The sequence below is a fragment of the Danio aesculapii genome, chromosome 6 (assembly GCF_903798145.1).
Source record: "Danio aesculapii chromosome 6, fDanAes4.1, whole genome shotgun sequence".
NCBI lineage: Eukaryota > Metazoa > Chordata > Actinopteri > Cypriniformes > Danionidae > Danio > Danio aesculapii.
The window spans coordinates 56,206,423-56,224,623 of record NC_079440.1 but is presented as its reverse complement, the minus strand read 5'-3'; the positions used below and the strand labels follow the sequence as shown (position 1 = coordinate 56,224,623).

General features: G+C 38.5%; 1 protein-coding gene across 1 annotated transcript in view; it reads left to right on the top strand.

Moving 5' to 3' along the window:
* The window catches only part of cacna2d2a (calcium channel, voltage-dependent, alpha 2/delta subunit 2a), a 243,083-nt gene that overhangs the window by 130,321 nt on the left and 94,561 nt on the right, over window positions 1-18,201 (top strand). Inside the window, exon 7 of the mRNA XM_056460753.1 lies at window positions 14,528-14,578. Within this exon, the coding sequence (XP_056316728.1) occupies window positions 14,528-14,578 (51 nt within the window). The remainder of the gene's footprint in view (window positions 1-14,527; window positions 14,579-18,201) is intronic.

The window sequence follows — 18,201 nt, the reverse complement described above, 5'->3', positions numbered from 1 at the left end:
AGCATTACCACATGGTATATTATACTGCAATTCACTCATTTTTTGCATTCTGCTAATTAGCATTGCACTGTAATGACAATTCAATTTAAATTGTTACTATATGAATTACTAATATAATTTGTATTTCAGAAAAAGGATATAGTGTATTATACAGTAATCTACATCATGCATGTATCTTTAGGTTGTTCATTTATATAATTGCATCTTATTTTATTCTCAAAATCACGTGTTTATTATTAGACTGGTGTCACATACTCTTCTGTCTTTAAATGCGCTGCTGAGGTTTCTCAGTCCCACCGTTGACTCCTTCTTGACTTCTTCTTTCTAAGTATTTTGAATGTGCAATTGCTTTATTTATATAAAAGAATGCCCAAGACAAAGCTATTTAGTTTCTTATATTTACACTTGCAGTGGAATTTACTGCGATGCGACAGGGCGCCACATGAAATCTTGCCTAGGGCGCCAAATTGGTTAGGGCCGGGCCTGGTCTCCAAATAATAAATGAGCTGCTTATTGACCAGCTTCTCTAGTATTTTAGTATATTAGCACTTGTAATTTATGTTTGATTCATTAATACACATTTTCAGAGTGGTATCTTGTTCAGAATACTAGTAGATAGATGTGTTTTTAACAAATACTATTGTTATTGGGTGGCACGGTGGCTCAGAGGTTAGCACTGTCACCCTTACAGCAAGAAGGTCACTGGTTCGAGTGCCGGCTGGGCCATTTAGCATTTCTGTGTGGAGTTTGCATGTTCTCCTCGTGTTGGCGTGGGTTTCCTCTGCGTGCTCCAGTTTCCCCCACAGTCCAAACACATGCGCTATAGGTGAATTGGATGAACTAAAATGAGTGTGTGTATGGGTGTTTCCTAGTACTAGGTTGTGGTTGGAAAGCAATACGCTTTGTAAAACATATGCTGAATAGTTGGCGGTTCATTCTGCTGTGGTGACCTCTAATAAAGCTGAAGGAAAATGAATGAACTATTAAGATATTTGTTTTATTTAATAGCTTTATACAATTTTGTATTTTAATTCTATACAGTGATATACAGCTAAATTATTAGTCCTCTTGCGAAAAATATTTCCTAAGTGCTGTTAACTGCTACTAAACGCACTATAATAATAGATAATAATCTATTATAAGATAATAATAAATTGACAGGAGGGCTAATAATTATGCCTTCAAGCATAGTTACATATAGATTTTGCCAAGTTCTGATTTCAATAAATGAAATATTTAAAGTATTAAATTGTTACTGACTTAAACATGGTATTTCATTTGCCTACTAGTTGTTTATAATGAATGCTTTCAATTTGGTGCATTTTAATATCTACTTTTAGCTTCTGGTGTGAGTTTTGTCATGTGAGTCTCGTCATAAATATGGGCAATGCTTGTTTTCACTTTAAAATGACACGTTAAAATGAAAGCACAGTAGTGTAAATGTAACCCGAGACTGAGAGACAAGGTCAGAGAGCATAAACATTCTCTCTCTCCAGGTAATGCATTGATTTTTAGCCATGCCGCACCGTGATAAAAGTACCTCATGAATTCCAATGTCTTTCTCCTATTGAGGGAACGCAACACAATCAAAGCGGCACGAGGCACATTACAATGTCAATCCTTGCTTTCAGTTTTGGAGCACCTTCCTGGGAAATGTGTTTTCTGTCATGGCTTGGAAATGGGACATTTTTGTGATGAGGTTTTTCAGGCCCTGCAGCCTTGACGAAAAGAGGCCGCTCTTTCATATAGACGTGAGATTGTCTGTCCTTTAGACGACGGTTTGCTGCTTTAACCTGTGGTGATGATGCTGAAGTGTACAGTATTATATTTTTATATGAAACCTGCTGAATGCTATTCATTTGCAGAGTTTCTCCTTCCTCGTTATTTTTTAGTCGCATGTCGCAAGCAAAATCATGGAACTTGAGAATTATTTATTTATTAAAGATATATATTTATTTATCTTTATAATATATATATATACATATATAAACATACATACATACATACATACATACATACATACATACATACATACAGGGTGGGCCATTTGTATGGATACACCCTAATAAGTGGTTGGTGATCATAACGTCCTGTTTGTGGCACATATATGTATATGTGAGAGGGGCTTGTAATTAACTCATGAAAGAATAAAGTTACGTTAAAATCAAGCACGTAATTGTTTTTTCTTGTAAAATTCCCAATAAGTTTATTAGGGTGTATCCATATAAGTGGCCCACCCTGTATATAAGTATTTACAAATTATTGGGAATAGCCTATTAGAATATACACAGACTGGCCACTTTATTAGATACATCCTACTAATACCGGGTTGGACCCCCTTTTGCCTTCAGAACTGCCGTAATCCTTCGTGGAATAGAATCAACAAGGTACTGGAAATATACCTTAGAGATTTTGGTCTAAATTGACCTGATAGCATCACGCAGTTGCTGCAGATTTGTTGACTGCACATCCATGATGCGAATCTTCCACCACATCCCAAAGGTGCTCTATTGGATTGAGCTCTGGTGATTGTGGAGGCCGTCTAAGTACAGTGAACTCATTGTCATGTTCAAGAAACCAGTTTGAGATGATTCACACTTTATGACATGGCACATTATCCTGCTGGAGTAGCCATCAGAAGATGGGTCCATTGTGGTCATAAAGGGATGGACATGATCAACAACAATATTCAGGTAGGCTGTGGCGTTGACAGGATGCTCAATTGTTACTAATGGGCCCAAAGTGTGTCAAGAAAATATCTCCCATACCATAACACCACCACCACCAGTCTGAACCGTTGATACAAGGCAGGATGGATCCATGCTTTAATGTTGTTGATACCAAATTCTGACCCTACCATCCAAAATTCGCAGCAGAAATCGAGACTCATCAGACCAGGCAACGTTTCTCCAATCTTCTATTGTCCGATTTTGGTGAGCCTGTGTGAATTGTAGCCTCAGTTTCCTGTTCTTAGCTGACAGGAGTGGCACCAGGTGTGGTCTTCTGTTGCTGTAGCCCATCAGCCTCAAGGCTGGGCATGATGTGCGTTTAGACATGCTCTTCTGCATACTATGGTTGTAATGAGTGGTTATTTGAGTTACTGTTGCTTTTATATAAGCTGAAACCAGTCTGGCCATTCTCCTCTGACCTCTGGCATCAAGGACCTCCTCTGACCTCAGAACTGCCGCTCACTCGATATTTTCTCTTGTTCAGACCATTCTCTGTAAACCCTAGAGATGGTTGTGCATGAAAATCCCAGTAGATCAGCAGTTTCTGAAATACTCAGTCCAGCCCATCTGGCACCAACAACCATGCCATGTTCAAAACCACTTAAATTCCCTTTCTTCCCCATTCTGACGCTCGGTTTGAACTGCAGCAGATCGTCTTGACCATGTCTACATGCCTAAATGCATTGAGTTGCTGCCATGTGATTGAGGAGTTGGACAGGTGTACCTAAAACAGTGGCCGGTGAGTGCATATGTGTACTATTTTTGCAGGAAATATTGTTCATAAAATGCCAATTTTCACACTACTTGGAAAAATTTTCAGTATAGATTTTTTTTTTCAAATCTGCTAGTTGGCCACGGTGCAATGGACTCACATTGACCTAATTATTAATTAATTTTTTGATATGTGTGTGTATGTGATATGATAAAAATACCAAATCATAAAATAAATAGTCAAAAAGTAAATAGATTGATCAATTTAGACTATTAAAATGAAGAATATTTATAAATTGAATCAAGTAGTCAAATTTTAGTATGATTTTTCTTCTAAGCACAAACACACTTTGTCCCCAAATTGTCCACTGCCATTTAGACGTCGCTCAGCACACTCTTTAAAATTATGGAGCATGTCTGACAGTCACATAATGCTGCATGAACTGAATAATTTGGAGGCTACATATAAAGGTGACAGCACGTGGCTTTCAAGGAACGCAATTGCAGACATTTCCCTAGTGTTTTCACAATCACTGCAAGCCAAATAAAAACTGAAAACAAAATTCTCCAGCACAGCTCTTGTTACTATATATTTTTGATAGCAAGGGGGCCCAAAGCAGCATCTGTAATCTGCATGTAGGAATCTGGCTCTGTGTGTGTGTGTGTGTGTGTGTGTGTGTGTGTGTGTGTGTGTGTGTGTGTGTGTGTGGTGTGTGTGCGTGTGTGTGTGTGTGTGTGTGTGTTTAGTGGGCATGTGGTGGAAAAGGTGGTTTACGGTGGTCTGTGGTTTTAGTATGTGTGTGTGTTTGTGATGGCCCATCTGCATGTCACCTGGCTGGGCACTGGGGACTGTGGGTAATGAGTGGGAAGGAATGGCATCACTGGGCCTCAGTGGAAGGGTAATTACGGAGTGGAACCCATGCAGAAACTGCACATCTGGATTCATCAGGCTAATCCACCGATGCTGCAGTCAACGAGCACAGTGTGGTATAGTGAAGATGAGCACAGTGACAGTGTGGTATAGTGAAGATGAGCAGAGTGTCAGTGTGGTATAGTGAAGATGAGCATAGTTCCAGTGTGGTAAAGTGGAGATGAGCACTGTATCAGTGTAGTAAAGTGGAGATGAGCACAGTGTCAGTGTGGTAAAGTGGAGATGAGCACAGTGTCTGTGTGGTAAAGTGGAGATGAGCACAGTGTCAGTGTGGTATAGTGGAGATGAGCACAGTGTCAGTGTGGTATAGTTGAGATGAGCAGAGTGTCAGTGTGGTATAGTGGAGATGAGCACAGTGTCAGTGTGGTAAAGTGGAGATGAGCACAGTGTCAGTGTGGTAAAGTGGAGATGAGCACTGTATCAGTGTGGTAAAGTGGAGATGAGCACAGTGTCAGTGTGGTATAGTGGAGATGAGCAGAGTGTCAGTGTGGTATAGTGGAGATGAGCACAGTGTCAGTGTGGTAAAGTGGAGATGAGCACAGTGTCAGTGTGGTATAGTGGAGATGAGCACAGTGTCAGTGTGGTATAGTGGAGATGAGCAGAGTGTCAGTGTGGTATAGTGAAGATGAGCACAGTGTCAGTGTGGTAAAGTGGAGATGAGCACAGTGTCAGTGTGGTAAAGTGGAGATGAGCACAGTGTCAGTGTGGTAAAGTGGAGATGAGCACAGTGTCAGTGTGGTAAAGTGGAGATGAGCACAGTGTCAGTGTGGTAAAGTGGAGATGAGCACAGAGCCAGTGTGGTAAAGTGGAGATGAGCAGAGTGTCAGTGTGGTAAAGTGGAGATGAGCACAGTGTCAGTGTGGTAAAGTGGAGATGAGCACAGTGTCAGTGTGGTATAGTGGAGATGAGCACAGTGTCAGTGTGGTATAGTGGAGATGAGCAGAGTGTCAGTGTGGTAAAGTGGAGATGAGCACAGTGTCAGTGTGGTATAGTGGAGATGAGCACAGTGTCAGTGTGGTATAGTGGAGATGAGCAGAGTGTCAGTGTGGTAAAGTGGAGATGAGCACAGTGTCAGTGTGGTAAAGTGGAGATGAGCACAGTGTCAGTGTGGTATAGTGGAGATGAGCAGAGTGTCAGTGTGGTAAAGTGGAGATGAGCAGAGTGTCAGTGTGGTATAGTGGAGATGAGCACAGTGTCAGTGTGGTAAAGTGGAGATGAGCACAGTGTCAGTGTGGTAAAGTGGAGATGAGCAGAGTGTCAGTGTGGTATAGTGAAGATGAGCACAGTGTCAGTGTGGTATAGTGGAGATGAGCAGAGTGTCAGTGTGGTATAGTGGAGATGAGCACAGAGCCAGTGTGGTATAGTGGAGATGAGCACAGTGTCAGTGTGGTAAAGTGGAGATGAGCACAGAGCCAGTGTGGTATAGTGGAGATGAGCACAGTGTCAGTGTGGTATAGTGAAGATGAGTTCAGTGTGGTATAGTAAAGATGAGTTCAGTGTGGTATAGTGAAGATGAGTTCAGTGTGGTATAGTAAAGATGAGTTCAGTGTGGTATAGTGAAGATGAGTTCAGTGTGGTATAGTAAAGATGAGTTCAGTGTGGTATAGTGGAGATGAGCACAGTATAGTGGAGATGAGCACAGTGTCAGTGTGGTAAAGTGGAGATGAGCACAGTGTCAGTGTGGTAAAGTGGAGATGAGCACAGTGTCAGTGTGGTAAAGTGGAGATGAGCACAGTGTCAGTGTGGTAAAGTGGAGATGAGCACAGTGTCAGTGTGGTATAGTGGAGATGAGCACAGTGTCAGTGTGGTAAAGTGGAGATGAGCACAGTGTCTGTGTGGTATAGTGGAGATGAGCACAGTGTCAGTGTGGTAAAGTGGAGATGAGCACAGTGTCAGTGTGGTAAAGTGAAGATGAGCACAGTGTCTGTGTGGTATAGTGGAGATGAGCACAGTGTCAGTGTGGTATAGTGGAGATGAGCACAGTGTTAGTGTGGTAAAGTGGAGATGAGCACAGTGTCAGTGTGATGAAGTGGAGATGAGCACAGTGTCAGTGTGGTAAAGTGGAGATGAGCACAGTGTCAGTGTGGTAAAGTGGAGATGAGCACAGAGCCAGTGTGGTAAAGTGGAGATAAGCTCAGTGTGGTATAGTGAAGATGAGCACAGTTCCAGTGTGGTAAAGTGGAGATGAGCACAGTTCCAGTGTGGTATAGTGGAGATGAGCACAGAGCCAGTGTGGTATAGTGGAGATGAGCACAGAGCCAGTGTGGTATAGTGGAGATGAGCAGAGTGTCAGTGTGGTATAGTGGAGATGAGCAGAGTGTCAGTGTGGTATAGTGAAGATGAGTTCAGTGTGGTATAGTGGAGATGAGTTCAGTTCCAGTGTGGTATTGTGGAGATGAGCACAGAGCCATGGTGGTAAAGTGGAGATGAGCACAGAGCCAGTGTGGTATAGTGAAGATGAGTTCAGTGTGGTATAGTAAAGATGAGTTCAGTGTGGTATAGTGGAGATGAGTTCAGTGTGGTATAGTAAAGATGAGTTCAGTGTGGTATAGTGGAGATGAGTTCAGTGTGGTATAGTGGAGATGAGTTCAGTTCCAGTGTGGTATTGTGGAGATGAGCACAGAGCCAGTGTGGTGAAGTGGAGATGAGCTGAGTGTCAGTGTGGTATAGGAAACCAGAGCACCTGGTGGAAACCCACGCGAACGCAGGGAGAACAAGCAACTACACAGAAACGGCAACTGACCCAGCCGAGGCTTGGACCAGCGACCTTCTTGCTGTGAGGCAACAGCACTACCTACTGCGCCACTGCATCGCCCCTGATTTATTTTTATATGTAATTTAATAAACATATTAAATAAATAATTATAATAAATAGCAATTATAGTATTAATTAATATTTAAATAAATAGGGAATGTTATTTTAGATAACATTTCATAATCAGCAAACATTTTTAAATATCTACAGCCCGTACCTGGTCTCTTCCTTTTTGTTTTGCTTAATATCATTCTGAACATTTACACTTAACATGAACAGGCCACACATTAAATCCCAATAAAAAGCCATTTTCTTCATTTAGTCCATTGATTTCTCATCATATGCGGTATGTTTATGAGGCATGTGTGTCTGTTAGGCTTGGAAAATTTCATTATGTTTTTTTATTGGAGTTTTATCGTTGCTCCTAATGCGCTGCTCTCAACCTCCAATTATGCCTCCTGTGTTTACTGAAACTGTATTCATGGAAATGTGTGTTTGTTTGAGCAGAAAGACAGGGCGGCATTATTAGAAGTAAGAACATGAGCAAACACGGTACAAACTGAATCGAGCACACCGTCAATTGATTGCATCAGACCAAACAGAGCTGCAAAATGAATTCTGAATACAAAGAAATCTAGTGTAGCCCTTATGTTTCCCGCAAAGGTGGAGCGAAAATTAATTTTGCAATGTCTGATGTCATAGTGTGTGTACTTTGCTGTTTGAGAGAACCAATGCAAGCATGCTGATTTAAAACTGGAGCTGTAAGATATACGTGTAATTTAGCTAAGTAATCAAACCACACCTGTCAGGTCAATCCAAACCTGTGTGACCTTTTCCTTGTAGTGCAAAAGCTGAAAGTTTAAAAGAATTATACTGTTCATGAACTGATTTTTGGGCAGCACGGTGGAGCAGTGGTTAGCACAATCGCCTCACAGGAAGAAGGTCACTGGTTCGAGCCCCGGCTGGGTCCGTTAGCATTTTTTTGTGTTCTCCCTTGTGTTTATGTTCTCCCGTGTTAGCGTGGGTTTCCTCCGGGTGCTCCGGTTTTCCCTACATATCCAATAACATGTGGTTTAGGTGAATTGGGTAAGCTAAATTGGCCATAGTGTATGTGTGTGAATGAGTGTGTATGGGTGTTTCCCAGTGATGGGTTGCAGCTAGAAGGGCATCCGCTGCATAAAACATATGCTGAATGAGTTGGTGGTTCATTCCACGGTGGTGAGCCCAGATTAACAAAGGGACTAAGATGAAAAGAAAATGATTGAATTTTATATTGTATTTTATACTGTTATTCAGAAAGAATCAATGCTTTCCTTTTAAACTTTATATTTAGTCATAAGAATACTGGATATAAAAATGTATCACAGTTTCAATAGAAATATTATTATTAATATTGTAATTAAGTGTAATAATATCATTGATTTTACTGTAATGGTTTCTTTGCCTTGTACTTGTACATGTGTAATGACAGTAAAGTTGAATCTAATCTAATCTAAACAGTATTCTATCAAACTCAAATTTATAACATTTGTTATAACATTTATGTTAAAGGGCACCGATTTTGCCTCTTTTGCAAGCTGTAAGCTAGGACTTTGGTGTATCCAGAATGTGTCTGCATTCACCTTAATCTCCGCGGACGAGCGGGCGCAGCCATTTGAATCATTTTGGCTCGAGACTTCCGGTCTCATTCACTTCCATTTATTTTTAAACATTAAAAACAGCTCGTTTTGCTGCTTGGTGTTGCAAACTGATATTTTCTTATTATATAATTCTACTTTGTGTGTATTGTCGTGCAACACTTGTTTATAGAGTAAGTAGTTTGACCGTTTTCTGGCGTTTATTATTCCTAGTCATTTCTCCCATAGGCAGCTAAATCGGAAGTTCTAAAACAATCGCAAAAACGCGTGCACTTCCGCATTAAAGAATAAGGTCAATAGTTTCAGCTCAAAATACCCATCAGATAATTTATTATAGCCTTCAGAATCTGCCAATTTTGGTGTTTGAATACAGTGTAGATGTTTTTGGAGCCTGTGACTTTAAATGCAAATGAGCTCCTTTTCCCTGCCCACCATTCCCACCTACATCTCTGTGTCTCCTGTATTACATCAGATAAACAGCAGTCAGTGACAGAGACCGACACGGATGAAGCTAAAATACAGCTCATTAGTCAGAAATACCAAGTAGGTTTATTTTATGTATTTGTGGTGGAGTCTATTCAAGCCTTTCTGAAACGATGAGTCACACACAAATGCAGTTTGCAGTACACACACACACACACACACACACACACACACACACACACACAGATATATATGTGTATTTACTGACACCATGCATAGCGATTACATAGCGATTTTACTGTCTATTTTACTAACCTGCTCTTATTCAAAAACGTTTTAAACTTTATTCGCAAAAAAAATGTTGTGTGGACATGAACACATGTTGTTATAGAAACATGGTGCCTCTCAATCGATTTGGTGTGAGGGGAACATTGCTGTGGGACTCAAAATCACCGGGATTTGGCTCCTATTTTAACATCAGGAGATTTTATAAAAGAGACTTATTGGATATATATTAATGCAATATGACAGTGGACACACTATACATGCCGACAGTTCTGTCCAAACAGCTTACAAAAGCTGATTTTCATCATTGGTGCCCTTTAAAAAGCTCTATGTGAAAATATATATTATGTTCCTGGAAAATACTATACATTATTCATATTTATAATTTTTTTTAAATTATATATTTGTTTTATTATTTATACATTTCAGTAAATTTTTTTTTTTGGAAGAAGAAGAAACATAATAATCTTATATTTTACTGAAACCTGTTGCAAATCCAATAAATTCAAAGAAATTGAGAATTTTCGAATGGTCGTTTACTGTATTTTTTTTTTTTTCATAAGTGAAGGGTACAAATGGTTAGACCCCACTGACTTTCACTGTATAAACAGGTTAAAATGAATCCATCAAAATATTCTATGAATAAGAGTATTATGGAAGGAATTTTAATGGTTCAAAAAAATGACAAAAGTCAATTTGTTCGCATTTTTTAATGAAAAACCTTTCAAGTTGAAGTAGTGTCTCTGCTTTTGGCTAGTAAATGGACAGGTCTGTGTAGTATAAAGTAGTTTGTAGTAAGGTTGCACAGATTACCGATACTATTTCGTGATACTTTGGCTCCAAAATACTGCCGGTGCCATTGTAGTTTGTGAACGGTAGTATCGTCATTAATGGTCTATCTATTTAATACGTAATCTTGCATGTAGAAAGGTCACTAAAATGCTCACACACTTGTGCAATAATACACCATTTTTTAATAGTCTGTGGAGCACTTTAATGTTGCAAAACTGTGTAGAATTCACACTTTTTATGGTGCCTACTGCACGTATTCTGACGCACATCTGAATCTGTTCATTTCTGTTCCAGTCAATATGATTTCCTGTAGTAGCTACAACAACCACAACAATCTCTTAAAAAGAACGACTCACAAAGTGAAATTTTGAATTACTTTGGATTTGTACCTGATAAGACTAAAAATCACTAGATGAAAAACCCAAAAGAGCAACAGAAAACATTTAAATGAATTTTTAATACATTTTTGACCACTTCATATAGCCTAATTTGATCTTTTTATAACGAATTTCATTTGGTATAATTTATATCTTGATTTAATGTATTTTTTGTTGGTCAGTTATCTACAAAATAAACAAAAAGAACTAACGCATTTTAGGTGAAGAAATGTGCAGTTACTTGTTTCAATAATAAGGGATTAATAAGGGATAATTTTCTTTTATTTCATAGATTAGAGTTACAGTATCGCAATACTACTTGGTTTTATGATACTTAAGCTGGTATAGTATCGTAATGTGAATTAATGGTATCGTGACAACCCTAGTTTGTAGTAGGCTAGTAGTTGATATGTGTTCTAAGTCTGGTTTTGTTGTACAAACATGCATCAAAAAGAGTACCAATCATCCAGTTTATATCAAATACACATTAAACTGAATCAAATTAAACCAAATTAAATTAAAATTAAACCAATGAACACATAGTACCTTTGTTTTTGTTTGTTTTGTTTTATTTTTTGACTAAAAAACAACATCTAAACTAGCATCTTCAGCTGCCAAAGGCGCATTCTCTGCAAGTCATTGTTAGTGTTGGCTCTGCACAGTCTTTCAGCTCTGTTTGTCCCATAATAGTCTGAGTTCTCTCCAGTGGCATTAAGACTGGCTTGGCCTCCAAAATGAGGGTTAAAGTTCACTGAGCAGGTTTGCAGTGACGTGCGCTGGTTAGCGTTTTATGTTGTGCCGTTCCCCGCCAGGGCTTTTCCCTTTTTTTCCCAGAGCTTAGCCGTGCTTCAAAACGCACTATAGCGAAGCACCTGGCAACACTTCTCACATCAGCTCTTGAGCCTGATTACCAGCGCAGAAGAGACCCTCGACGCTAACACAAAGCGCTAACTACCTGTCTGCATGACAGCCAATCACCTCCCGATTTCAAGTCAACAGCTTTACCGCGTCCATCAATCTCCGGCTCTGATTGTCAGGTGTAATGCCTTTTTAATTGCACATGGAAAAGTGAAAAAGGCTTCACTAGTGTTTTCTATATGTCAGCCTCTATCAGCAGTGGACAGATGCTCCGGTAATTTATTTATTTTGTTGTCGGGGCCGCGCATCGCTCATTGTCTCCCTGCGCTCAGATTGAGCACCAGGCTAAAAATGGCTTGAGACAAAGCCCAGGATCTGCTAACGCTTGCACAAAGACGCTAGGAGACGGACGGATGGGGTAATGTGTTTGTCAGCGGAGCCGTGAGTCAGATGGAGCAGAAGCGCAGGCCGCTTTGACGTTTCACCTGACGCCGGGATTCTTAGACTTCTAGGTTAGCCAAATGCGAACTTTGAAGACCGCTCAGAGGCTGATCGAGGAGAACGTGGAGGGCTTTGAAAGATTTTTAGAAAGCAGATGCACTCAAGCGTTGGAGTCAAAAGATATTTTGATGTATGCATTATAGTAATTTAATGGAGACAAAAAAGAGGTGTCGATCAACCATTAATTGTGACTAAATAAAATATTTATGCAAAATATACAGTTGAAGTCAGAATTATTAGCTCCTGTATATATTTTTTATTTGTTTAGCGGAGAGAAGGTTTTGTCAACACATTTCTAAACATAATAGTTTTAATAACTCATTTCTAATAACTGATTTATTTTCTCTTTGCCATGATGACAGTAAATAATATTTGACTAGATATTTTTCAAGACACTTCTATACAGCTTAAAGGGACATTTAAAGGCAAAACTAGGTTTAACTATAGGTTAATTAGGCAAATTAGGGTAATTATGCAATTCATTGTATAACATTGGTTTGTTGAAAATAAAATATTGCTTAAGTGGGCTAATAATATTGACCTTAAAATGGTTTTAAAAAATTAAAAACTCCTTTTATTCTAGCCGAAATAAGACTTTCTCCAGAAGAAAAAATATTATAGGAAATACTGTGAAAAATTCCTTGCTCTGCCAAACATCATTTGAAAAATTCACAGGAGGACTAATGATTTTGACTGGTTCCAGCTGATAGAAAGGCAACAGTAACTCAAATAACCACTCGTTACAACTGAGGTCTGCAGAAGAGCATCTCTGAACGCACAACATTTCCAACCTTGAGGCGGATGAGCTACAGCAGCAGAAGACCACACCGGGTGCCACTCCTGTCAGCTAAGAACAGAAAATTGAGGCTTCAATTCGCACAGGCTCACCAAAATTGGACAATAGAAGATTGGAAAAGCATTGCCTGGTCTGATGAGTCTCGATTTCTGCTGCAGCATTCGTATGGTAGGGTCAGAATTTGGCGTCAGCAACATGAAAGCATGGATCCATCCTGTCTTGTATCAACGGTTCAGGCTGGTGGTGGTGGTGTAATGGTGTGGGGGATATTTTCTTGACACACTTTGGGCCCATTAGTACCAATTGAGCATCGTGTCAGCATCACAGCCTACCTGAGTTTTGTTGCTGACCATGTCCATCCCTTTATGACCACAGTGTACCCATCTTCTGATGGCTACTTTCAGCAAGATAATCGCCATGTCAAAGCGGGAACCATCTTAGACTGGTTTCTTGAACATGACAATGAGTTCACTGTACTCAAATGGCCTCCACAGTCACCAGTTCTCAATCCAATAGAGCACCTTTGGGATGTGGTGAAATGGGAGATTCACATCATGGATGTGCAGCCATGAATGTGCACACGTGTTGTGTGTGTGTTTGTTTGTGTGTGTGTGCGCGTGTGCGTGCGTGCGTGTGTACGTGTGAGTGTGTTTACTGTGTATATTTATTATATATGTAACTCTGGACCACAAAGTCTTAAGTTGCACATGTTTTTCAGCCAAAAACACATGGTATGGCTCAAACAAATATGAAGATTTTTTTAATTTGTAACTGTAAATATATCAAAGCTTAATTTGTGCTTCCTCATTGCCAAGTACTTCATTTAGACAACTTTAAAGTCCATTTTTTCTAATATGATAGTCAGATTTTTGTATATAAAGGCTGATCTAGTCATATAGTGAAAATATGCAGGAAAAAGACAGCTCAGATATATTTAGATGCCCTAACAGAGCAGAAATGTGGAATATTTGGTGTAGTTTTTGGTATGTAAATACACTGCAAAAGAATCTGCTCATTTTGTTGGTTGCCGTTGATTTGTGTTTCAATTTATCTCCGTTTATATTGCTTTCAAATTGCATTATAAGGGACTTTATCTCTGCTCCAATAACTTTCAATGGTGAAAATTCCACTTTGCTGTTTAATAAAAACTATTTTCTTGCTAACAAAGCATCAAGAAGATGGTATGTGACAGAAAAATGTATGTAGAAATGTGTGGTCTGTTGATCTGCTTTATATGGTGCAATAGGCTTTATGGGTTTAAGATGCTAAGTTGCAATTTTGGTTGAATTTGAGTACTTTATTAATGTTATTCCCACCATTTAAACCTACTAAGAGGTTATGCCGTGCCTTAAATCCTGGTAAATTCGCTGTAACTTGTGGCTTTGTTGTATTTTTGTGATTTATATGAGTCAAGTAATAAAATGTAGTTCACCTTTACTTGCTTCAAACCTATAAGAGTTTCTTTCTTCTGTTAAACACAAAAGAAGATATTTCGACAAATGTTGGAAACCTGTAACCATTGACTTCCAATGTTTGTTTTTCCTTCTATGGAAGTCAATGGTTACAGGTTTTCAGCTTTCTACAGAATATCTATTTTTGTGCTCAGTAGAAGAAAGAAACTCTAAAGGTTTGCAGGTACTTGAGGGTTGAATAAATAGTGATTAAATTTAATTTTTAAGTCAACTATCCCTTTAATATCAACACTCACTGGCCATTTTCATCTGTTTTCTAGGTACATCCAGGGAGCATCTTCTCCAAAGGACATGGTGATCATCGTGGATGTGTGAGTGTCTTCTGAAGCGCACATTAGCACACACACACACACACACACACACACACACACACACACACACACACACGCACACACACACACACTGTCATCTGTGCTGATGGATTTGCTGTGGATGAGCAGTGTGGTGCTCTACTGCCACCTGTTGACTGACAACAATATTATTCTCTCTCATTCAAGTGATAGTCACCCGAAAATGATTGTTTACCCACCCTTTACTCATTTTCAACCTATAACAGTTTCTTTCTTCCGTTGAACATAAAAGAGGATATTTAGAAAAATGTTGGAAACCTGTAACTATTGACTTTCATAGTAGGAAATACAATCTACTAAGGAACTCAAGGGTTACAGGTTTTCTTCATAATATCCTCTTTTATGTTCAACAGAAGAAAGAAGAACACAAAAGAGGATATTTAGAAAAATGTTGGAAACTTGTAACCGTCGTCTTCCATAGTAAGAAAAACAACCTACTATGGAACTCAATGGTTACAAGTTTTCTTTATAATGTCTTCTTTTTTGTTGAACAGAAGAAATAAAAGAACAAAAGAAGATATTTAGAAAAATGTTGGAAACCTGTAACCATCGACCTCCATAATAAGAAAACAACCTACAATGGAACTTAACGGTTACAGGTTTTCTTCATAATATCTTCTGTGGGGTTTAACAGAAGAAAGAAGAACACAAAAGAAGATATTTAGAAAAATATTAAAAACCTGTATCCATTGACCTCCATAGTAAGAAAAACAGCCTACCATGGAACTCAATGGATACAGGTTTTCTTCATAATATCTTCTTTTGTGCTCAATAGAAGAAAGGAGAACACAAAAGAAGATCTTTTAAAAAATGTTGGAAACCTGTAACCATCGACTTCCATAGTAAGAAAAACAACCTACTATGGAACTCAATGGTTACAGGTTTTCTTCATAATGACTTCTGTTATGTTCAGCAGAAGAAGTAGAACACAAAAGAGGATATTTAGAAAAATGTTAGAAACCTGTAACCATCGACTTCCCTAGTAAGAAAAACGACCTACTATGGAACTCAATGGTTACAGGTTTTCAACAGAGGAAAGTAGAACAAAAAAGGGGATATTTAGAAAAATGTTGGAAACCTGTAAGCATCAATTTCATAGTTGGAAAAAACAACCTACTATGGAACTCAATGGTTACAGGTTTTCTTCATAATATCTTCTTTTGTGTTCAACAGAAGAAAGAAGAACACAAAAGAGGATATTTAGAAAAATGTTGTAAACCTGTAACCATCGACTTCCATAGTAAGAAAAACAACCTACTATGGAACTCAATGGTTACAGGTTTTCTTCATAATGTCTTCTTTTGTGTTCATCAGAAGAAAGAAGAACACAAAAGAGGATATTTAGAAAAATGTTGTAAACCTGTAACCATCGACTTCCATAGTAAGAAAAACAACCTACTATGGAACTCAATGGTTACAGGTTTTCTTCATAATGTCTTCTCTTGTGTTCAACAGAGGAAAGAACACAAAAGAGGATATTTAGAAAAATGTTGGAAACCTGTTACCATCGACATCCATAGTAAGAAAAACAACCTACCATGGAACTCAATGGTTACAGGTTTTCAACAGAAGTAGAACAAAGAAGGGGATATTTAGAAAAATGTTGGAAACCTGTAAGCATCAATTTCATAGTTGGAAAAAAACAACCTACTATGGAACTCAATGGTTACAGGTTTTCTTCATAATGTCTTCTTTTGTGTTCAACAGAAGAAAGAAGAACACAAAAGAGAATATTTAGAAAAAAAGTTGTAAACCTGTAACCATCGACTTCCATAGTAAGAAAAACAACCTACTATGGAACTCAATTGTCACAGGTTTTCAACAGAAGAAAGAAGAACACAAAAGAGGATATTTAGAAAAATGTTGGAAACCTGTAACCATCGACTTCCGTAGTAAGAAAAACAACCTACCATGGAACTCAATGGTTACAGGTTTTCAACAGAAGAAAGTAGAACAAAAAAGGGAATATTTAGAAAAATGTTGGAAACCTGTAACCATCAACTTCCACAGTTGGAAAAAATACAACCTACTATGGAACTCAATGGTTACAGGTTTTCTTTATAATGTCTTTTGTTGTATTCAGCAGAAGAAGTAGATCACAAAAGAGGATATTTAGAAAAATGTTGGAAACCTGTAACCATCGACGTCCATAGTAAGAAAAACAACCTACTATGGAACTCAATGGTTACAGGTTTTCAACAGAAGAAAGTAGAACAAAAAAGGGAATGTTTAGATAAATGTTGGAAACCTGTAACCATCAACTTACATAGTTGGAAAAAACAACCTATTATGGAACTCAATGGTTACAGGTTTTCTTCATAATATCGTCTCTTGTGTTCAACAGAAGAAAGAATAACACAAAAGAGGATATTTAGAAAAATGTTGTAAACCTGTAACCATCGGCTTCCATAGTAAGAAAAACAACCTACTATGGAACTCAGTGGATACAGGTTTCCCTCTTTCGTGTTCAACAGAAGAAAGCAACTCATAACAGGTTTTGAACCACTTGAGGGTGAGTAAATAGTGAGTAAATTCAAGTCATTTTTGGGTGAACTACCCCTTTAACTATGCATCAAAATGCTACTGGGTTCCCTGAAATTTGACTCAGAGGTTATATGCGATGAAAATTGACATTATGTTGCTGATATCTGAATGCTGAATTTCAAATGTCATGCGACTCTGATCTAATCTGACCTCTAAAATGCATCATAAAAAAAAGAACTGAATAAAAAAGCAGATGTTTGCTGATGCATTCATTGAAAGACGTGTTTATTGCATAATGACATGCATTACCGAACTAATCATTTTGTTGTTAAATGCCACATTTAGTGAATCATCAAGAAATGTTTTATTTATCAAACCTTAAGTGTGGAAACGATGCATTTAGAGTCACTGCCGCGTAGTTGAACAAACAAGTGATTGCCTCAATCACACACCCATTATGTGCATAATCGTCAAAAAGAATCATTAATATTCTTAAGTAAGCCTCTCAAGAAAAACAACTTAATGGAGGTTAATTGTCGCTCGCTGGCAATCGTCCATAACCTTAAATAGATACCGATATCTAATTAAAAAGTACACCAATCGCAGCTGTCGCTTTGCCAAACTAATCTCATGCCAATCAAAAGCACCGAACGTTTCTGACAATCTTCCACTGATCTCATTGTGACGACTGGAAGCGTGAGACAATAGTGCTGTCATCACTTCTTTATTTTTTACCCAGCGTGCTCGGCTTTATTAAACCTTCTAACTCTGGAAGCCAAATTACATATGAACTCGTGCTCTGTGATTGCTTTTTCAATAGCTGCTGTAGGCTATTAATAAATCCAATTTGCTGCATAGAATTCAAATGTACTTTGTTTTTGAAGATCCACGCTGTCTGTGAAGATGGCGTGCTTTTTTTTTTTTGTTTTAACGGGGCTACAATTTGCTTCTGATAGACATGGATGGAGGAGACACTTAGCAACAGGTTTTGCTTGGCAACCGTGGGGATGTTATGAGGCATGAGCTGATTGTTAAATAAATGCTGTTGCAGAGTTGTGTTCAGAAGAGTGTGCAGTTTATGGGAAATGTGTGTGTTTTGT